General features: G+C 30.9%; 1 protein-coding gene and 1 long non-coding RNA gene across 9 annotated transcripts in view; both read left to right on the forward strand.

Annotated features, from left to right (window-relative positions):
- The window catches only part of LOC134721339 (zinc finger homeobox protein 3-like), a 215,612-nt gene that overhangs the window by 173,378 nt on the left and 17,555 nt on the right, over positions 1-24,679 (forward strand). For 7 of the 8 annotated variants that reach the window (XM_063584272.1, XM_063584277.1, XM_063584273.1 and 4 more), the window contains one exon: positions 3,902-6,950. In XM_063584272.1, the coding sequence (XP_063440342.1) occupies positions 3,953-6,950 (2,998 nt within the window). In that variant the 5' untranslated portion in view covers positions 3,902-3,952. Of the gene's footprint in view, positions 1-3,114; positions 3,245-3,901; positions 6,951-24,679 lie in introns of those variants that run through there. The other variant, XM_063584278.1, reaches the window with a different exon arrangement.
- Positions 1-24,679, forward strand: part of LOC134721341 (uncharacterized) — a 142,893-nt gene that overhangs the window by 35,713 nt on the left and 82,501 nt on the right. The window lies entirely within an intron of this gene.

Consider the following 24,679-nt stretch of genomic DNA (forward strand, 5'->3'; position numbering starts at 1 on the left):
ATGGGGTCTCCAAAAATACCGCAAAGGATTATCTCCCCCTAATTAGTATTCACACCGCTGATCGCGCTTTAAAATATCAATAAAGCGCTCAGGTATATCGACTCCCACCACGCATGCGTGATTCCCCAGTCTCTCTCTGCGAAAAGTGTTCACCAAAAAAGATTCAAAAGGGGAGGTGGGTGAGAGCCAAAAATACCACAAAGGACCTAAAATTCCCTTTAAAGCATAAAAATGTTATGAATCCTGAAGAAAAATGAAAAAAAAAAATGAATAATTTCAAAAAAAATTGCGATTTTTATAATGTAAGATTTTGTATTATCACCGGTATTGGTTAGGAACCGATTTTATATCCAGGCTATGTGATAGCTCATGAATGTGATATTTTTAGATAATTTTGATAAGATACTATTGATAAATAAAAGTAAATTATTATTCTTAATATTTTCTTGTTGTTATATTCTTTAAAATAAGAGGCTTTACCAAAACTTCGAAAATTATGTAAGGATACCGATGTTTCTGGGTTTTTTGTGTCTCGTATTTCATCATCAGCTTGTCTTCTTATCTATGGTAATATGTATTGCTATGACGAAAACATTTCTAAAGGCACAAAGGGAACGGTATGGCAATAATTCTAAAGGTAGAAAATTAGTTTGAATTTGTCAATCCGTATTACATCAATTTCAACATACACTTTGTTTTATAAAATTTTATTCTGCACAAAAAACAAAGTATGTTCAGAAATTTTATTACTTGACGGTTCTTAAATTGCTTTATCAAAAACGTTTCTAAGACACAAGGGAACAGTATGAGATTTATTCTAAATGTAGAAAATTGGTATGAATTTTGAATTTCAATCCGTTTTTTAGAAATTTCAATACACACTTTGTTTCATAAATTTTTATTCACCACAACACAAAGTAGTTGTATTGAGAGTGAATTATCATGTTGTATTTGTACAGCTTTGAATGTTTCAATGAAGAACTCTCTGATTTTTTTATTCTATCTATAAAAATTTTCTCTTTTTTTTTTAAACTTCAATAGACCATGTATTTGATCGCCGCTTGTAAAATCTGTATTTAGAAAACTGGTATTTTATAATTGTGCATATGTCTGAAGTTTTCTTTTTTTTCAAATATATTTCAATTAAATACACATCTTTTCGAAAGAAATCACTTTCCCCCATGCAATACTTTGAACAATTTCAGTTCCCTTGAGCACTTATCAAACTCATTTGTTGTCCTTTGACTGTCCCTTTGGTATCTTTCGTCCCTCTTTTGTGCTAACTAATGCTTCCATACACATTATACATCAGTATGTTTTCATTTCATTTTGTTTCGTTTCTCTCCGCTGTTATTTTGTTTCGCAGATTGCAGGTACCCCTCTTTTCGCCCCTTTTCTTTTTTTGATATTTAAATCAAAATTTTTAAAATCTAATTTTCAAAAAATGAAATTTTTTAAATTGCACTTTTGGTTTAGTATTTTAAAAAAGTTTGATTAAATTTCTATACTATCAGATTTAAAAACGATATTCAGTATTTTAATATTTTTATTATTTGATTAGAATTTCAAAATTTCAAAACTTTAACATAATATTGAATTTTTAGATTTTTAAAACTTTATTCAAAATTCTAAAGATCTAAATTAAAATTTCAAAACTTTTTAAAACTTTGAATTGATAAGTGTTACACAGGCCCTTTCACATAGACCGGATATAAAGTCGGTTCCAAATGATACCAGTCATAACACCAAATCGTACATTATAAAAATCGCAATTTTTATTGAAACTATTTAAAAATTTTAACATTTTTCTTCAGGATTCATAATATTTTTATGCTTTAAAGGGAATTTCAGGTCCTTTGTGCCCGTATCAAACTTCTTTGTGGTCCTTAGTGCTCCTTTGTGCTCTTTTGTGCACAAAGGAGGTCCTTTGCAGTGTTTTTAGAGACCGCTAATTATGGGGTTGAGTTTAGCTGTAATTGCTTCAAGGGAATGGAAAAGGGGGAGTTTTTGGGGATTTTTTTTTTCCTATTTTTTTTAAGGATTTTTAAGGGGAGCGCATTATGACAGATAGTTTATATTTCTTGTTTATTTAAATAGAATAGCTTTTTGATTTTTTCTTTAAGTACTTGAAAATGTTATAATATACTGGACACACCTGCAACTTTGCAGGTCAATGACTGAATTTAAGCACAGAGCAATATTTTTACCCAAGAACTTTAAAAATTATCCAGAAAGGGGAACTATGATCCTTTTGTGGTAGCAATGAGCAACTGAGACAGCCTGTACCCTACCCTTCATATATTTTGAATATTTAAGATATTCCTTATTATATAAATATTTTGACAAAAATGTAGCGCTAGTTATCATGATAATGCTTTTTCATTGAGAGATCAACAGATTTGGAAAAACATCTGACTTTTTACTTATAAATATCATCATAATTTCTCCTAATATAATCCCATATCATGAAGCTGGAAATAATAACCTATTCCAGCAACTCATCCCTTCCATACATTACATAATTAGTGCCACCACCCCCACCCCCCTTTTCCCTCCCCAACCAACACAGGAAAAGGTTGTATTTAACTTCTATTATGTCTTTAAGGTTTAAAGTTTTTGATAAGATAAGTACCTTTACACAATTTGTCCACAAACAAATGAAGTAATACCTTGATAATTAAGCTTTATAACTTTTCTCATTTGGTTGGTTTTATTGCAAGTACTTGTATAAATCTAACTGTAGTCAGCTTTAAGTAGTTATAAATGGGATATAATCAACTCATAAAATCTATCACATAATTAATTTTAAAATTTGTAATTTTTCCCACAGTTTATATTTGTTTATTTCCTTTAATAATTAACCATGTGCTATTTTCCATCAAGTATTCACAATTCTGAACATCAATCAAAGTTCAAAGTTTGCTTATAATTTGTGTATTAGACCTTCCTTGTCTGTTTTCGAAAAAGACAATGTCCCTTCAATGAACCTCAGAGGAACCATTCTGACATTAATTAATTTATTACTGGAGGTCACTAATTAAGGACCTGTTTGGGCCTTGAAGCAGACAATAAGAAGGACAGGATATGATAGAGGTCAGGTGCTATATTGCCCTCAGGTTGTACAGGTAAACCATGACCATCATCGGCTAAAGGTGACAAACTTCCATACCATCCAACGGACTAGAAAAAAGATTTTTTTTAAATTAATGTGGATTTTTTAAAATTGAATTGTTGCATTTTTCAGGTAAACAATAACTTTTCTATCATTGTTATAAAAGAAAGATGTTTACATTTGTTGATGATGCAGGTGAAATGTGTATGCTATTTTCTTATATAATTTTCTTAAATAATAACATTAATGCTAGCATTTTAACTTTCTGCATAAACAATTTGAAAATGATAATGATTCAGAAGATATACCTTATATAAGATGACACAGATTTTTCCTGGATTTAAATTTAAATTGCTTCAATAAATTTTTCAGATAAGCATAAATAAAAGTTTATATGTATACTAAACTCTTGAGTAATCTTTTAATGCCAGCTTTTGAAATGTAGGTATTGATTATTTAATTGCACCAGATAAATACTAAAATTTATATCTATTTTATAAGTAAAAATAGTTGATATAAAATTTAATTAAACAAAAGACCATTAGAACATTTATTCATTTTACAGATACTAAAGAAAGGAGCTATAATGGAACTTAGCTTAAAACAGTGTAGGTTTTGTAATTATTTAAATTTGATTTTTTTAATTGTTTTATGTATTATTTGTCTCCATTTTTCTTTTTTTTTTGCATTTTGATAGGTACAAAGTTTCTAACAGATGCAATTCAATTAAAATTGAAATTTAAGATTGATTATTATATCCTGAATATTTTTAAAAAAATCTATTTTCAGGTTTCAACCATGATGTAGTTCAGAGTAAGAGATGAGGAAGGCCATATTAGAATGGACTTTGAACCCCTGACACCCCCAGGAAGCCATTGTGGACCTGACATGACTCTAGTACTTTCCTCTACCCCTAACTCATTCGTGGGTATGAAGGGATCACCTCAAAAGTTTTGCTTGGACCAAGAATCTGAACCAGTTAGACTCTTCAATGTTAACAAGCACAGTGATCTTGAGAAATCAGGTTCAGGTCCAAGCTTCAACAGGCTACCATCACCATTATCGATCTGCAAAACATCCCCAAAAATGGAGACACCTATCACAGGGAATAAAGAATTGAATAATATGGAAGAGGAAATGTCCGAACAAGAGGATGATGATGATGAACCAATCATTTGTGATGATTGTAACACAGACTTTCCATCACTACAGCAATTTCTTGATCATAAATGTACAAAACTAGATGGGTCAAATAAAAGTAACATGATTCGAGAATATTGTCGAACACCTAGTAATGCTAGCGAATTAAGTGAAGGGGAGAGTTTTGATGGACGAATTGTTTATAATCCAGATGGATCTGCATATATTCTAGAGGATGGTGATTCTAGTCTGAGTGACCTTGACTCTTTAATTGGAGTTTCTAATCAGCGAGAATTAATTGTTGATAAGAAAGGAAGTGACACTGTCTCTCAAGTCCCAGCTTTGCCACAAATTGCCAATGCCATTTTTGTTCCTAGAAATCCAAGCTATGATCCTTCACGAGAATATTTGTCTCAGGCACCGATGATGTTTAGTTATAAAGTGTATGATATGCGCTCTGGCAAAAGTGAAAATGATGAAAAGTCGACCAAGACTGATGGTGATAGTCTATCTACCTCTGAAGAAAGTCAGGACTTAACAAATGTTCCTACTAAGCCAATTCTGATGTGTTTCATTTGTAAATTGTCATTTGGATACCGTAAGTCTTTTATGGCTCATGCTGTTTCTGAACATTCTATGATATTGAATGAAGATGAAAAGAGAGTAATGTTACGTAAAAATTCATCAGCCATCATACAATGTGTCGGCACAAAGAAAGAGCCATTGATGTCATTCTTAAAGCCAAAAGCACTTAAAAATCCTACTACTGGAAGAGACATGCTTTTGTCAGAAAGTGTAACATTGCCAAACTCTTTTAAGTCATCACTGAATGACAATACCAAAGTCAGTTTCGTACATTCCAAACCAAAGCTATCAGATGCTCTTGTCTTGAATTCTGTTTCAAAATCAGAGAATTCCGACATGTCTCAGGGCAGTTCCATGCCATACCACTATGGTGCTTCAAGCATTACTACCTGTGTTCATTCATCCATGTCTCCAGTATCATCATCTTTATCATCGACAGCAATTGAGAATCTAACAAGTAATCTTCGCTCAAAGCTAAGTCGACAATTAGATTCACCTAGTGCTTCCTCCCCTGTGCCATCAATGTCACCCATTACAAACTCTACATTATTTCTTGGTATCTGTGATGAGCATCCACAGGGTCGTGTTCAGGGCGTTGAATGTCCAAAATGTGATATGATTCTAGGATCATCTCAGTCATTAGGAGGTCACATGACTATGATGCATTCACGTAATTCATGTAAGACTTTAAAATGTCCAAAATGTAATTGGCATTACAAGTATCAAGAAACACTGGAAATTCATATGAAAGAGAAACATCCAGAAGGCGACCAGCAATGTATATACTGTCTATCAAACCAGGCTCATCCACGATTAGCCAGAGGGGAGAGTTACTCATGTGGCTACAAGCCTTACAGATGTGAGGTTTGCAATTACTCCACAACAACGAAAGGCAATCTCAGTATTCATATGCAGTCTGATAAACATTTAAACAATGTTCAGGATTTGGCAAATGGAGGTGGGGAACTGAAACTACAAGCCCCTCCTCAACAACAGCAACTACAACAACAACAGCAACAACAGCAATCTCAACAGCAAGTACAGGAACAGACCCCACAACAGCAATCATTACCATCCATCAATGATGCACAACTGAAGAAAAACAACAAACCTAAACCTACATGGAGGTGTGATGTCTGTAATTACGAAACCAATGTTGCACGAAATCTACGCATTCACATGACAAGTGAAAAACATACGCATAATATGATGGTACTACAGCAGAACATGAAGCACATGCAACGGGACATGCATATTCAACAGATGAATCAACTGATGTTACTTCAGAATGACCCAGCTTTCATAACAGGCTATCCTAGCAGTATTCCAGCCTCTAACATGCCATTTAATATAGAGCAATCTCTCTATGGGAATGCTGTTCCCAGCTCATATGGAGAAATTCCAATGGATCTGAGGAAGGAGAATGGAGGCGTTGGTGTTTCATTTGATCCACAAACTCCTGACAGTTTTAGACTCTATAATTGTTGTGTTTGCAATTTATATGTAACTGATTCACTTGAATCTCTTCATCAGCATTTACAAGTCGATCGCACTAAGCAAAGAGAGTCTGAGACAATATCTATATCACAAGGTACATATATATGTAATCTGTGCTCCTATAAGACTAACTTAAAAGCCAACTTCCAACTACACTGTAAAACTGATAAACATTTGCAACGATTGCAGCTTGTTAATCACATCAAAGAGGGAGGTTCTAATAATGAATGGCGACTCAAGTATCTCAATGTAAGCAATCCAGTTCAGGTACGATGCAATTCTTGTGACTACTACACAAATAGTATTCATAAGTTACAAATCCATTCTGGGAATCCTAGGCATGAGAAGAATTCTCAGCTTTTCCATTTCTTGCAGCTGGGAGAAAGCAAAATTAAAAGCAAATCCAAATATTACCACTGCACTCTGTGTAACTTTTCAACAAGAGCCAAGCTTAACATGATCCAGCATGTACGGGCTATGAAACATCTACACAACGAACAGATCAAACAGCTACAGATGAAAGAACAAGGTGTGACGGACATTGACCCTGGAGAAATTTTTCAAGTTGTTGAATACAATGAAAGTGAAGAAGACCAAATCAAGTTTGATGAAGAAGGCAAGTGATATTTATTGTAATACTGTTAATACCATTATTCACCAAATAAGCAGTCCGAATTGTATTTTTTATCTTTTTAGAACAAAGCTTACTGATTTTTTTCATAAAGTGTTTTTTTTTTCCTCCATAAAATGCTTACAACCAGCATTTCATTTTTATTTTTATCATTCAGTAAACAGAATATGATAAAACAAATATATATATATATATATTAATATATCATGTTCCAAAACCTTCTGAAACTGTAAATCTATTTTTTAATATATTAGTGTTCATGGTGATTTTAGTTATTGAGGGAAGTTGATGTGGCAAGCTCATACTAGATATATGTGCCAGTATTAAATTTTTGAAAGCTAGACATGCATTTTGTCTATGAAAGTCTTATCATTGACAGTAGAATCAAAAAGTTATAAAAGCCAAACAAAATACTAGAGGAGTCAAAATTCTAAAAGGATTTGCCAAATACAGTGAATGTATTCTATTCCTGGGGTAGAAAATCTGACTAACTTAGCTATAATATAGGGGCATTATGTTTTTTCGAACTGTGCATCTGTTTGCCCATCAGTCTATCCCACTTCAGGTTAAAGTTTTTGGTCAAGATAGTTGTGGATGAAGTTGAAGTCCAATTTTAGTACACATATTCCCTATGATATGATCTTTCTAATTTTAATGCCTAATTACAGTTTTGACTCTAATTTCACAGTCCACTGAACATAGAAAATGATAGAGCGGATCTGTGTAATATGGACACATTCTTGTATTCTTTTATTTTTAAATTATCTGCATCAAATTAACAAAGCAAATGTTTGAAATTTAAAATTTTATAAAAGTTTAGATTCTGCAAAAAAATATATTGACAGCCTAAAAAGTTATTGTATCACTGACGTTTAATGTTTGTTAAATACATTTAGCCTTATTCATTCTTATGGAAGGGTTAATTTTGAATTTGTTTGTTTTGTTTTATAACAAGTATTCCTGTTTTCACAATAATTATTTAATATTTAATTGTCAGCATTATGTAGAAACTTTAGTCCAACTAAAGTCCAAATACAAATATAGTTTGAAGTTCTCCTAAAGACAAAAGTCATTATGAATTTCACTTTGAAGAAACAAAGAAGTTAAAGGTAGACCAAAGAATAACAAAATTTTCCAATCAAATATGAGAACAATACTATGATGTTTTGTGGAACAAAAGTTGGCTGATTGGAAAACTTTGTGTAAACATACGAATATAAATTTGTATTGAAATATTCCTTAAATGAATGCATACATTTTGTTTACAAGAGAGCTCAATTCTTTTGTTTGGCAGAGCTAACAAATTTCTTAAATCAATTTGTAATCTCAAAAGTTCTCATTATATGAAAAGACATTTTATTCGTCTAGGAGTCAAATAGGAAATCCTCTTCATGAAAACAGGTACGTTAGTTGCCGAGGGATACCTATGATCGCCATTGTTTAAATTTTATAATGCTTTGATAGGCCGGCAATGAATTTTCATTTCTCTATCTTTTTTAATCTATTCATCACAGGTAAAAGTTAAGAATATTGATAGTGAGTTTATGAGCGTTGATTTTAATGAATTGGGCCAGCAAACAAAATTTTATGACTCAGTGCAACAATTTTATACACAAGATGTTTTTATCATTCATACAAAGACAATACATAAAGGGCATAGAAATTATATAGAAATCAAACTTTTAATGACATTCAAGAGATCATCTTATATTTCTTATAATTGACTTAAAGTGATAATATAAGTCTAGTTTACCTGTGTGGATTAGAACAAGAGAACTTATTAAGAATTGAGAAATTGAACATATAGAAAGGTGTTTATTACCCCATCACACAACGACAAAAGACTTATTTGGAAATGAATGGCTTATATTCAATTGGTCTGTGAGGTGTGTCTGATTATTAACGTGTCACTGTTTACTGAGAAATTAATTTAAAGAAAGTGTTATGATAGTGATTACAGCATTGACAGGACATCTAATGATGAAAGCTGACATGTCTGGTAAGCCAAATTTTCATTTAGTTTGGACAACAGATTTAATCAGTTATAATATCACTTGGCCAGGTATAAAGTTTTTGTTTTAAATATCTCACTTGATCATCTTGTGGAATTGTGATACTACATTTTATGAAGTTAAATTGAGCTAACTACCTGTATTTTTACAATATATGTATTACAGGTAAATTATTTCTATATTCAATGGGTAGATTGAGGGCCACTTCCTATTAGATGTTAAGTGATCTGTATCAGATTAGATTCATTCAAACAGAAAGCTGATGCTAAGGAATTTCTTGACCTGGTTCTATATGTAACTATGTTTATTTTTAGTAATCTATATATAGATTACTTTCAATCTTGTTTACTGAGACAGGTTATTGTGGAAGTTTTGGTATAGTGTGGGAGGTTTTAAAAATTGATTCTGTAAGAAAATTTATTCCTTTAGCTTTTCATAATCTGTTCCTGCAGGTGATGTGCTTTTGTTGTAATCAGATATAACAGGGTGTTAGAATTGCCATTATATGGGGAATTCACACTGATATGTAAGTTTGATTTTCAATGAAAAATTTGTTTGGAATTAAAACCTCCAAAATATTTATATGAAATTAGTGACACACATTTTTAACCTTAATTAAAAAGCATTGTTTTATTACAGAAAGGTAAGAAGGATATTAATTGATGTTTTAAAAAAAATGTACTTGGATCATTTTTATATTGTTAAATTTGACAAATGAGATAAAATAAGCATCCTGATGGCTGACCAGTAGTTAGTATACCTTATTCGATGTAATTGTAAGCACTAACCCTATAAAGACACTTAGTTGCACAAGTATTACTGGGAACTTTCACCCTAAAGTCTCTCTTCAATTAATGAATAAGATTACACATTTTTTATTTCACCAGTCCCACAGGTCCATGTGAGATTTTCCCATCACTTGTCTTTGTCAATTAACTGAAACTACTAAGCTAAATTTAACTTAACTAGTTTTAAAAATGTGTCTAATGATTCCAGCTGCAAAGTTTTGTCTATTTATCTTAGAACCACTACTAATGGAGTAAATAAGACAGAATTTTCATAATTTTAAGATCCAAATAATGTCCATTTTCATCAAAACTGTAAGACCACTTCTTGTTGGAGTTTAAAAATGATCAGCCAGACAATAATTACAAATAAGTCACCTGGTCCAAATTGGCAGTCAACTCCTAAATGAAGTTATTGCCCTTTGATTAACATATTTACGAACTTGTTTTACGTTGTTGTCTTAATTATCATAGATAGAAGGTAAAACAGTAAAAATGATAGGCATATCAAGTCCTACATATATCTTTATGATAGGCATATCAAGTCCTACATATATCTTTATGATAGGCATATCAAGTTCTACATATATCTTTATGATAGGCATATCAAGTTCTACATATATCTTTATGATAGGAATATCAAGTCCTACATATATCTTTATGATAGGCATATCAAGTTCTACATATATCTTTATGATAGGCATATCAAGTCCTACACATATCTTTATGATAGGCATATCAAGTCCTACATATATCTTTATGATAGGCATATCAAGTTCTACATATATCTTTATGATAGGCATATCAAGTTCTACATATATCTTTATGATAGGCATATCAAGTTCTACATATATCTTTATGATAGGCATATCAAGTTCTACATATATCTTTATGATAGGCATATCAAGTCCTACATATATCTTTATGATAGGAATATCAAGTCCTACATATATCTTTATGATAGGCATATCAAGTTCTACATATATCTTTATGATAGGCATATCAAGTTCTACATATATCTTTATGATAGGCATATCAAGTCCTACATATATCTTTATGATAGGCATATCAAGTTCTACATATATCTTTATGATAGGCATATCAAGTTCTACATATATCTTTAGGCAATATAGGAAAAGATGCACATATGATTCTTTATTTGAGTTCTTGCTCTTCAATGACCATTATTTATAATTATGTTTTGCCTTTAATCTTGAAAACTATAATGGAAAGGCATATATCTGGTCAGATAAAAAGATCAAGATAATCAGAAAATGCATACAACAGCAAGCTATGAGGGCCCTCATGGGGTTTTTGATTATGTGATTACTTGGCCGTTTTTTTAATGATTATTTGATTATTAAGCCAAATATTTCATGATTATTTGATTACCTAGGACTGTATTTTTAGTTTATGATTATTTGATTACTAAAGATAAGCAAATATTTAATGATTATGTGATTATATTGGCAAAAAAATGGTGATTATGTGATTACTAGGAACCCCCCCCCCCCCATGAGGGACCTCACCTATCAATTTAAGATGCTTAGAATAAGTTGGCTAGAATTAAAAATCTGTTTCACTGATATCAATTCAAATCTGTATTGTCATAATACTCTACTGCAGTTTTTGTCGAGCCTGCAACTTTTGTTGCAGAAAGCTTGACATAGGGATAGTGATCCGGCGGCGCTACGGCGGCTACGGAGGTGTTAGCTCACTTCTTAAAAGCTTTATATTTTAGAAGGTAGAAGACCTAGATGCTTCATACTTTGTATATAGATGCCTCATGTTACGAACTTTCCGTCAGTCACATGTTAATGTCCTTGACCTCATTTTCATGGTTCAGTGACTACTTGAAAAAAAAGTTCAGATTCTTTGTAATGTTAAATTCTCTTTTATTAGACCGTTTTAACTTGACCTCGACCTCATTTCATGGATCAGTGAACAAGGTTAAGTTTTCGTGGTCAAGTCCATATCTCAGATACTATAAGCAATAGGTCTAGTATATTCGGTGTATGGAAGGACTGTAAGGAGTACATGTCCAACTGGCAGGTGTCATCTGACCTTGACCTCATTTTTATGGTTCAGTGGTTATAGTTAAGTTTTGTGTTTTGGTCTGTTTTTCTTATACTATATGCAATAGGTCTACTATATTTGATGTATGGAATGATTGTAAGGTGTACAAGTCTAGCTGACAGGTTTCATCTGACCTTGACCTCATTTTCATGGTTCAGTGGTCAAAGTTAAGATTTTTACTTTTGGTCTATTTTTCTAATACTTTATGCATTAGGTCAACCATATTTGGTGTATGGAAATATTTTATGATCTATATGTCGGTTACGCAGGTTTTATTTGACCTTGACCTCATTTTCACGGTCCATTGCTAAGTTTTAAGTGTTTGTGTTTTGGTCTGTTTTTCTTTATTTATAAGCAATAAATCAACTATATTTGTTGTATTGAAGAATTGTTAGCTGTACATGTCTGCCTGGCATGGTTCATTGATCAATGTTTCATTTTCTTGGTTAATGTTGAGTTTATGTGACAGTTGTAATAAAGCTTTATATTTAGGTCTATCAAGATAGTATCAAGGATTAGTAAAGAAGGCGAGACATTTCAGTGTGTGCACTCTTGTATTGATTGTTTATCTGAATGATTGTTTCAGGATATATGATTGATTGGTGTTTAATGCCACTTTAAGCACTATTATGCTATTTCATGGCAGTGAGAAACCACCGACCTGCAGTGGGAAAACTGACAATCTAATCAATTCAGTTTAGAGTTGAGCTTACCTGCTATGCAGGATTCAAACTGCATATACTACTAAGAACTCTTGGCCACCTTTCAGGCCTGGAGGATATATGTCTTTTATACTAATTCAGTAAAATCTGTTAATTTCATATTTTCAGGTTTTGTCAATAACACAGGTGCAAGACATTGAATGTATTTTACAATTTTCAATTGTTTAAACTTTTTTTATTTGCTTCATGCATTGCAATGACAGTAAATCTTGAGGTAACTTAACATTGTTTTGGCAACTTTAGAAGCTTAAACAAAATAGATACAACTGTGTCTCTCTGTGGCATTTCACTTAAGATTTGAGCAAAAGTTGTGCTATGTGGTGAGAGGACACCTATCCATGGCAAATTTGAACCAAACAATAGCCTTGTCGTGACCTTTCGATATTTATTTTCTCATTAGTTGGAAAATGCAAATTTATCATAGAAGTCTACCTGTTAACCGTTATTTTGGTTGATAGAAAGCTGGATTGAATCTTTTGTTCAGTGACAGTCTCTTGTACCTAGCTAAAAATTAATTACATTGTAAAAGGTTTAAATGGTGGGAAAAACTCACATCACCTTTTGTAAAGTCTAGTGGCAATTTGCTATGCTTAATGACTGATGTTTCTTTATCTTTATATGTTTTAGCAAACATTTTGTAAGATTTTGGGAGCGGAAGGTGTAACAGGTTTTTGTTTGAGGATTCCATGGCATTTATAATGATCAATTTAAAAACTCACCAAAGACATAGAATTTAATGACAATATGTTGTTCCTAATAAATGAAATTAGTTTGAGGCTAAATTAAATAGATGTGTTAAATAAAGAGACGATGTTTTCTTTGACTGACATAAAGATCATTATCCTAGCTTATAGGTTTGAAAAGAAAGTCTTAAAAGCTAGTATTGTGCCAGACCTTTAAACACAAGAGCTTTTATAAATTGCCAAAAATACAAGTGTTATATACACTTTCAGAACAAAAAAAACACAAATTACATTTCATACATTAAGATGAAGGCATTCAATTAACTTTATTGAAAATAGCCTATGGAATACATAAACAGTGAGTGGCTAAGGAATTGAGGTATTGAAAGAAAGTTGACGCAGGGATGAAAAATTACAATCAGAATAATCATTTATTTTACATTTGAAACCGTCCTTTCATTAAACAGGGGTAACAAATTTTATTGAAGACACTTAATGTACCGATGTGCTGTGAATATCTTGTTAATAAGTTATAATTCAGATTGCATTCAATATTTACTTGAAGTGAATGGTGAATTAACCTGCATACAGATATCACCAGTTTTCTCTCCCTGTCAGACTGATCTCCTCAAACAAGCTTGTTACCTGCAAGGTGTTGTTCATTTGCATAAATGATAATTTTTTACTGTTTATTTTAAAGATTTCTTAAAATCAAGAGATGTTGTATTTGTACTGAGAATTAATTAAAAAGAAAAACTTGTTCAGAGTTCAATAGATTGATGGATACAAGAATTTTATAATGAAAGAGGCACAATAAAGGATGAGTGCACATACTTTAAGAAATAAAGGATAAAGTTTTTTCAAGTTTAATTGAAAAGTATCTGCCTGGAACGACATGAAAGGTACCACTGATTGAGCAGGAAAGGCTTTACTAAGCATTCTTGAACACCTTAGTTTGTCCGTTGTTTCTTGTGGTGTTGATGTTACTTAACATGTTCTTCAAAGTGTTTTGTTAGTGTTTGTCTTGTAGTCATTCTTCACAGTCCTGTCTACTGTATTTTAGCTTGTGATTTTTATTGACCCCTTGGTTTCTTCTTTTCTCTTTGGGGACAAATTGTTTTTACTCATTTATATATTCATACTTATTTAGATATTGATATTCGGTTGCACTCTATTTTCTTTATTAATACATATATTGATTTTAATTGATTATTTTATTTTTGAAGATTTCATTTGTTTAACATTCCTGTAAACAAAATTATTTTATCCTAAAATACATGTGTTTCCTTTTAATTAGGAACTACTGTTAAAGAATATTATTTATACTTTTTATAATGAATATACACTGTCTAAATCATTTTCTTATTTTCATTCAATAAGGATTTTAAAGAGAATTCTTACAGCCTAACTTTTTATGCCCCATATATGGGCATTATGTTTTCTGGTCTCTGCGTCCATTCGTCCGTCTGTCCTGGCATAGGTTAAAGTTTTTGGTCAAGGTAGTTTTTGATGAAGCTGAAGTCCAATCAACTTTAAACTTAGTACACATGTTCCTTATGATATGATCTTTCTTATTTTAAAACCAAATTAAACTTCAGGGTCCACTGAACATAGAAATTAAAAGTGTGAGTTTCAGGTTAAAGGTTTTGGTAAAGGTAGGTTTTTTTAAGAAGCTGATGTCCAATCAACTTGAAACTTAGTACACATATTCCTTATGATATGATCTTTCTTGTTTTAAACCCAAATTAGACTTTTGGCCCCATTTTCATGGTCCACTTAACATAGAAATTAAAAGTGTGAGTTTCAGGTTCAAGTTTTTGGTCAAGGTAGTTTTCGATGAAGTTAAAGTTCAATCAACTTGAAACTTAGTACACACGTTCCCTTTTGATTGATCTTTTTACTTTTAAGGCCCAATCAGATTTTTTACCCAATTTCACAGTCCATTGAAAGTGGAAAATGATAATGCCAGTCAGGCATCTATGTACTTTGGACACATTCTTGTTTTCTATAAATGAACTTTATCTTATACCTAATAGAAAAATAAAATAAAAAAAGGGGTCACTGATCATTTACGCTCACAATCTACCATCGAAAGAAGTATATATTTTTGTAAAGGTTTTCTTTTTTTTTCAATTGGAAAAAAAGAGGAAATATCGAAATAAAAAAAACAACTAATTACAGGAATCGCTGAAATTTTACTATTATATAGGTTATGTATAGCTTATTTAAAAACAATAATAAAAAATATAGGTCACTGATGAGTTAAAAAAGATATTTCAATTTTAATGCCAAAAAATAGCAATTTGCACCAAAGGGAGATAATTTGGAGCTTTTTCAATGATATAAATATTTTAAAAGTCAATTCTGGGGCCAAACTGAATCGATATTTTTGGTTAACTTTTGTATCATATCATAAAGAAAAAACTAATAGTGTAATAAATATAATTTGTTATGAAAAAACAAATGTTTAATTTGTTCATGAATTTTTTGTACCCACGAGCTTTTCTTGATACCACTTGATCTTCTGTTTTTAAAAAGTATAGATTTAATTAAAACAAAAGATGTTCAAAACTAACAGTGCTATGATTTTTTGTTAAGGTGATTTTTTTCAAAACTTCCAGTGTTTCAGTTACAGCATTGACAAGACAAAAGTGCTGTGTATTAAACATTGGCTCTCTCATCTTTAAAACACAATTAATGCAAATGCTAAAGTAAATTACAGATTAGCTATGTGTATGAATCATCCAATTAAAACTAATATTTTATTATGGCCAACAGCTGGGGAGATCAACTGAATTGTTTTATATCAATTATTGATTATTTGTTAGGGAATTGAGTGAAAAGTGGGGAGATTATGTCTTTAAATTCATTATTATTTGTCAAACTCTGTCCTAAAAGATTTTCAGTTTAATAGATAAAAGACAAAAGAGTCCGATTTTGTGACTGGAAACATTTTCTAAACAGAACAGCTATATTTAACTGCATTTTATTGCATAGATGTCAATTTTTTTTTAAATCTAGAAAATCATATCATCACATTTGGGACATGAACCTAGAAGGCATCACACTCTAAAACAACTGATGTATCTATTACTCAAGGGAAGCAATCCTGGATTCACTACTATAATTGTCCCAATAATATAGAATAAATTTAACATTTCATCAAGTAAGAAATGTCAGAAATTCTACTCCATTTCTTTACTAAAGCAATTGAAATTTATTAATTTCCATGGGTTATTTAGGCATGTTGTAGTTAAAAACAAGTATAATGCACTTAATACTCATTTTCTTATATCAAGGAAGTAAAAAAAAATCCAGGGAACAATGCACAATGCAATAATTCAAATTGTTCTTTCAAGTAGTTGTTGAAATGGAGAAACTATTTATAGCATCACTGTAAAGAAAGACTTCTTATATCTAAAGTTGATGAAATATGCTTTTTTATTCAACAGCCGTTTCTCTTATATTTAATTATCTCTGAATCATACGCAATAAAATAAATGAAAATGAAGGATAATTTGATATTTGTATAATTTCTCCCTGGCAACATATTTTACTGCTATTTTGATAATATTTTAGAGGATTAGATTGTCTTGTTGGATATTTTTAATGAAGGCTCTGAACAACACATGTTAAAGTGATTGTAGTTTTATTACAATTGGTTATTTAGGCTGAATGAATAGAAAGTCATTTGCATATTGATAATCAGATGAGGTCACTCAATCAGAACATAAAACATAAGCCTTTTTGATTAATCACATTAATTTACACAAGCTGTTTACATCAGGTAAAACGGGGGCCTACCTGTAAATTACTTTTAATTTTTAATGTTTTAACGTGTCAGTTGTCATGGAATTTCCCATAATTTGTGTGTAAAAAATTGAATGACTTTCTCATTAATTTGATACTAAAGATTCAGTTACTGGCTGTAGTTATAATTAAGGAAGTTGACAATTTAATCAACAAATATTAAATTAGCGAGAGATTCAGTATTGTATCATTCTTAGGAAGTTATGTTGTTTATACAACAAGTGACAGAACAGAGACAATTTTTGTAAGTATTTTTATTTCAAATATTGTTAAATCGATTAGAAATCTGTTAAAGTTTTCAAAAGTTTATATTTTTCTTTAAAATGTTTTAAACAGTGCACTTGATATCTTATGAACTTAGCATGAGAGAAAATAAGTTTCCATGACAATCAATATATATTTTATTTAAGGATTAACAGTTATTCAATACAATAAGGTAGGAAAATTTGTTTTTATGGAATGTTTGTCACTTTTAAATTATAAATTTCACGGAAGAACAAGTAGTGATCACGTCTGTCTAATTTCATCCTTAGGCAAATTTTGTCCTGTAATCGATCAACTTTTCCTCTCATTACCACTTCTCCTTACTTATTTTATGGAATGAATTCATATAAGGTAAACATAGGGTGTTTGAAATTACCATTAGAAATTTGACAACTAATATACAGATCAATTGATAGATTTTTGGGGTAAATTGTAACAATTTCAGTCTATTGAACACTGATATTTGTCTTGAGGTCAGAGGTCAGATCTGTAACAGTTCACCAACATGTTTTTTTCATATAAAGAACATATTTTCAAGGTGATAATCAGCTGTCCTTTTTGGATCCTCAGATAACTGTAAGATAATTAACCAACTGTGTCATACCCCAGTTGATGAAAAAGTAATTTGTAGAAAGTTAGTACCTGTTTTCAAATTTCACTCCAGCTTTTTGTTTTCTATTACAAAGAAGACCAAAGATATGAGGCAACCATGCGAAAAACGAAATAAATTGAGGCCGTGACCAGTGCTTATTTACCCATAGACAATAAACAGGAAACCGGTTTCATTCACCTATACAAATCTAAATGACGATTATTCTTGATCTTTAATTAGTGCATCCCCAGGCAAAATTTGCAAGGTGGAAGATGATTGGTGCTTTAAATCTCTTTTGTTAATTCTTGGGTCAATTTAAATACAATTTTTACTTATGACAATTTGTTAGTGACGCAGGGAGTTTAAAAAGTAAATTAATTAGCAGATGAAATTTTTTACCAAGGTTCATTGAAGCGACAGAATGAAAACTGATGCGTTGAGAAGCAGTGAAATGTAGGTTGTTTAAATGTTTTATCATTCTTTTTTTAAAGTTCGGACTTTGTTTAGTTAGTAAATAATTTGGTTTGTGTATTCATGTTTTGAAAAGAAAGTGTGTTGTGGAATTAGGAAAAGAACAAAGATGTATAGATCATGTATTACCATTACTTGAGGAAGTTTGCCTTGAACTGTGTCTGCTAAAAATCAAGTAAGGACTAATTAGTTAAAACATTAGTTCTTAAGTATGTAAAACAATATTTTTGCAATGTTAACAGTTCAAAATATCATTTAAATAAGTAGTTTTTATCACTCAATGTGGGGTGACTATATATTTTGTTTTTACTTTGTTTTTATTGGTTGGTCTGTTTCTTTTGATACAGTTTATCAATTGTTTCAGATTATATCATCCTGTTAAATTTTAAAACAATGTGTAAATGAAAGCTAGAATTTTGAGGAAGAGTCTGGTAGTGACAGATTTGTTTCACTATCAATGGGAGGTTACTCTAGCGGAATTACTATTTGATCGATTTGACACCTGATAGTTGACGTAACACTTTATTTACCTGTGTTGGAACAAACAAATACATATTTATTTTTCAGATTTCATTTATGTAAATAGGGGTTACTTGGGAAAAAAACTTTACAGCACCTTTAACCCCAAAACTTTAAATGATGATTTCCTATATCAAGATTTGTATGTAATTAATCTACAATTCTTCATCAGAGTGATTCATTGCTTTTAGATGAAAGAAAGAAAAAGTTAAGTAATTTTATGAAATTCAATTATGCATACAAATGAGCCTAGCTATTAGATTCAAATATCCTGCTAGATGGCTTAACACTCCTTTTACATTCTTTCATTAAATATCTGTCATATGAACCTTAATTATTTTGCACTGGAGTAGACATTTGATTTTTACTAATTTCAGCTTTCTTGATTAAATTGATCCCTTGATATAATTAGAGATTAGTGCTCCCAGTCAGGCCAATTAAACTTTTGTTCTCCTAATTATTGAGAGCCCTAAGCTAATTATGTAGCCTTTATTTCTGGTCAGGACTTTAATTAATCCTCACCTTCATTGTATTACAAATACCAATGACAAATCCCCAAGATTCAATATTTTATTTGCATTTGAGAGGTTTCTCAATCTGCACACAATCACTATCCATCTAGTGAAGAACAGGTAAATGTTTTTGGTGAACCCTGTGGCTAAAACAAAATGTTTCTGGTTTTTTTTATAAAGGGATTGCACTTTTTCTATAAAGAAAAATACTTTTTTTTCAATTTTAAGAATGGATGCCATAATAATTTTTGAAAGGTCATCAATATGACTTTGTCTCTTATGAACAATATGTAAACATTGAGTCAATTTGATAGAATGGAAAATTTAAAAATGCAGTTGAGTTAAAATTGCAATTAAGAAGATAGTAAGATTCATCTTCAATTTCATTTATAATAATTGCTATTTATACTAGTTGTATGTCTTATTTTTGGAGATATGCTTCATACATTTAATTGATAAAGGCTACTTATTAAAGAAATAAAATGTTTGACACTTTATCAAACTAAAACTTTTACTGTTTGAAAAATGAAGATGGAATAATAAAACCAGCACTCCTAAGTGAGATAGGCGACCATCAAATGAGAGAAAACAATCATTCATGAAACTACATCATGAAAACATTAAATGATTATTTATTTTTTTATGAAGTTACTTATAAGTTAAGATATATATTTCATAATAAATATTCCAACACTAAAATTTGCACATATAAAGTCAAGATAACATTATCATTAGATCTCAAAATCTTTTGCTTTTCTTTTGATGGATAAATGATAGGAAAGAGAAACACCTTTCCTGTGTTCAAGAGTTTTGACTATTGATTATCAGGGGACACAAGAGTTTTCCAATTTTATCATCATTATATCATAATAATGAAAACCTACATTTTGACAAGTGACGCTGTTAGAAATATTCTTATTAAATCAGATGTATATTGCTTGATGGTATAGACCATGCAACCAACTGTTGCCTGATATAGATTTGAAATATTATATGCCCATGAAAGCTTATTAGTTATTATTGCTTTTTGTCTCAGTAGCTAATTTTCTTTGTTCAAATTAAGGAGATGGTGTAATTTTTTTGTTTCTCTTGAGCGCATTAATGATGACTGTGACTTCATAAATCATATAAATTACTGACTTGGAAAGCAAATTTGTGGAAATTTCTATATAACAAAAACGTCCATCAACATGCAATTGTCACTAGAGATTTATGTTTGAGGAGGTCATCTAAGACTATAACATTTTCTTTTTCGAAAAAATCAATGAATCCTGTCTGAGTTTGTTAATTGTTATCACACACAAATAATAAAATGCCATAATATTACTTTTCTTAATGTAAAATATCAGAATAGCTAGACATTTAATATAGAAATATGTATGTAATTTACATCAGTTTCTCCCATCTTAATGAAACAGTAAGACCTGATGAATATTACATGTTTCATAAAATCCAAAATCAAAATATTCATTAAAAGATGCTTAAGTGCTATATTGCATGATTATTCTAAATTACAAATGATTGTTTATCAATAATTACAATGATATAAGGAAATTTTCAAAGAGCTCACTGGAACTAGTTGTGCTTAAAAATAACCTGTAGAAAAAGATGCTTCAGAGTTGTCATTGACCATTGGCAGTACCACTATCAGCCTTGTATAGTGTGCACTGGTACACTTCCCCAAAATGGCAGACACAAATTCATGTAAATTTTATAATTCTGAATTCTCCACTTCAACAGCTTATTTTCAGATTTGTATTATGACAAGAAACATCTTTATAAGCATTGCCATTGAGTGTCTTTACCAAAGGTTTGGTGCTGAAGGGATGTACTTCAATGAAATGGAACATGAAATTCTGTTCATTGCTTACATGTGCATATTTAGCTTTTTTACAATATATACAATATTTTTTTAATATATTTTCATAAAATCCCACTATTTTTCATTTGTTGAAGTCTGCTTTTCGATTAATTGACATTCATTTAATACTATCATGTGTATAATATAAGGGTGTTGGAGGAATCATATATAGTACCTAAAAAGTCAATAACTGCTTGTTGTTTCCAAATTAGAGGTTGTCCAGAAAACAAAACAATTCTTTTTGGTCATCATTATACCAATGCAAGGTTTGATTCACTTCAACATGAATGGTAAGTAATAGTTGACCCTTACACCCACTACAAAAAGTTATGCCTTTCTGACCAATACTTGGGTTATGTTTAAATGAACTTATTTAATTAGGACGAAGTGACGTTTTGACATATAAGTAAATCCAGTTTACTCTCTCAGTTGACATAAAACAATAAATTCTTGACAGGTGATTGTTAATTAGGAGCAGATGTATAATTTGGACTGTCCACTTATTTGATACTAAAGGTAATAGGAAGGTCAATTTATTTTTGTTTTAAAATTTTCTTTCTTACAGAAAGTTATATTTCCCCCCATTCATTTCAATCTAATTCCAGCAGTAATTTCTTTTTGAAAATAAACAACTTATTTTTAAACTGATGTTGTTTAACGAGCCTATAACTTTAGATTTGATCTAAGTAAACTTAATATAAAAGGTAACCAATTCAACACTGTTTTTAGATCTTTAGATATTGATTTATCTGTATAAATATTGATTTTGTTATCTGTATTTTGGCATTGCACAAGGTGTTTTTCTGTAACTGTTAATGACATCTTTATACTAAATCCATTAGAAGTTGTATGTGTAATGATTGATATTTTTGTCTTGGATACATGATTTTTTATTAGATGTTTTTGGCTTTGAACTAGCGTTATTAGTAACTGTGAGACTCTCAGATCCATACTTTGTGTCTTGGTTAGTTATTTGTTACCGTTCTCTAACTTAAATTTTCCTCAACTGATTGTTATGAAACTTATACACAATACTTATTACATTTGTACCACTAAACCCACATCAAGAACAAATTGTGTAGTGTCAATTTTACTGTTCTTCAGTTATGACCCTTTATAGCTTTATATAATATGCAAGCAGGGGCATCATCTGTGAAACATTCCTCATTTATTTTTGGTGCTTTGTCAATTATACTCAGAATAGATACCAGGATTGAAAGCCCTTTTCAAATGATTTTATTTGTTTGTTCTAATGTTGTACTGTTACACTACTGTCCGCAAGGTTAGGGGAAGGTTTGATGCCAGCAAACTCAGAAGCCTGTAAATTAGTCATTGTCATTTCTTGCTGTATGTATACATTTTATACATTTATGTAATGCATGAATGCACACAACTTCAGACATGTGGCCTTAACATAGTTCCATGTATAAAGGACCAAACTTGGATTTGTGTAAAAAAGGGTTAACAAATTGTGTATTGTGAATTTGAAAGTTAATATAAGTGAACATTTTTTTATATATCATAACTGATTTTTGTTTATTGTTTTATCATAATTCAGGTCATTATTTTTCTTGTTTGAAATGTTTACCATTCCTCATATTTATTCTTACTATACAGTATGGGTTTTGCTCATTGTTGAAGACCATACAGTGTCATAGTTAACTTCTACTTCTCTACTGGAGAGTTGTCTCAATGGCAATCATACCACATCTTTTTATTTAAATATTAGTGTAATTAAGTATAGCTGAACCTTGAATATGTGGGCACAGGACGTTTGCGCTTTTTTACCTGTAAAACGATAGGACATTTGCGCTTCAAATACTATGGACATTTGCGCTTTTAATTTTGATTCACCTGTATTAAATTGATCGGACATTTGCGCTTTTTACATATAGTCGACTACCTGTAATCTTAATGAGAAGTTATCATTACTTAAATAAATTTAACTTATATTTGTCATTAGTTAGTTCACAATTACACAGTCTTGATCATGGATTTTAAAGTTATAGAGACTAGACCGGGTTATGGTTGTTGTTTGAAATTTATTTCCATCAGCCCTCTTGAAGTGCTGCCGTTTCAATCTGTCCCAAGTCTGGTGGGGAAAAAACAAGCATTAGGACTCTCTAAAGAATACAAGGAATGTACAACTGAAGTGGGAAGGAGAAACTCGATCATTTATTTGAAATGTGGGCTAAGTACCAATCAGGACAGATGAACAAGAGCAAAATTTGTTCACTCATTGGGCTTCAAATATCAAGCTAAAACTGACCTGTAATTGTGATGACAATACTTGATTTTATTTCTTAAGAATGTTTACTTTTAGCTGTACATAAACTTTTAAACACATATCAATAATGTGCTATGAAATGAATTTTAAACTTTTAAAGCCCGGATAAATGAGGAGGGAAGTCATAGATATATATATGTTCCAGACCATATGCGTATTTGGACCGTACTCGTACGGTCCGACCATACGCGTACGGTCGGACCGTATGAGTATACGCGTACGGTCCAGTACGAGCTGACCATACATGTTATTTGATCATATGGGATAAATTGAAACAAGCATTTACCACAATCTTTATTTTTAGTTTTACACATTGTTATTGATAATTTATTACAATTAGATAGAAAAAATGAACAAACAAACAACTGAAATTAAGTATTTGTTTAATTATATCTCTGAATCCTATTTTGGTACTCTCGCCCAAGGTGACACAATTCAAGTAAAAAATTTTACATTTTCATATATGCAGTTTATGCATGTTCCTTTGCATAATTTGCATTTTTTGGTAAAGTTGCTAAATATTCTAAAACAGTTGTCCTCCCACATTATGTTTTACTTCCCATATCTTCAATTTCAGTGATCATAATTCAATTAAATAAATGTTTTACTGATAGACATGCTAAATACAAGAGATAAACATATTTAATTAGTATGAATTAAAAAAAAGTTAAAATATAAAGCTTTTGTTTCAATTACAGTTGAACTTTTTTTATATTAATTTGACAGTTAAGTTATGTTGATCTGCTATATGCATTTGTATCTTAGAAACTTTACTAACTTTTTAATATCAGTCAGACCGTACGCGTACGGTCCGACCGTATGAGTATTTTTTTAAAAGTATGCATACGGTCCAAATACTCATACGGTCTGGAACATATATATACATAAAAAGCGCAAATGTCCTATGTAAAAAGAGCAAATGTCCATTTTTAAAACGCGCAAATGTCCTATGTTTTGAAGCGCGAGTGTCCACAAAAAAAAGCGCAAATGTCCTATGAAAAAGCGCAAATGTCCCGTGCCGGAATATGTTTGCCTATTTTTTTTTAAATTACGTACTTTCTTCAAACTAAATTTAGGGGACCAAACCATCTTCATGGAGCTTCATTTACGGTAAATCAAG

This window comes from Mytilus trossulus, chromosome 6 (assembly GCF_036588685.1).
Source record: "Mytilus trossulus isolate FHL-02 chromosome 6, PNRI_Mtr1.1.1.hap1, whole genome shotgun sequence".
Taxonomy (NCBI): domain Eukaryota; kingdom Metazoa; phylum Mollusca; class Bivalvia; order Mytilida; family Mytilidae; genus Mytilus; species Mytilus trossulus.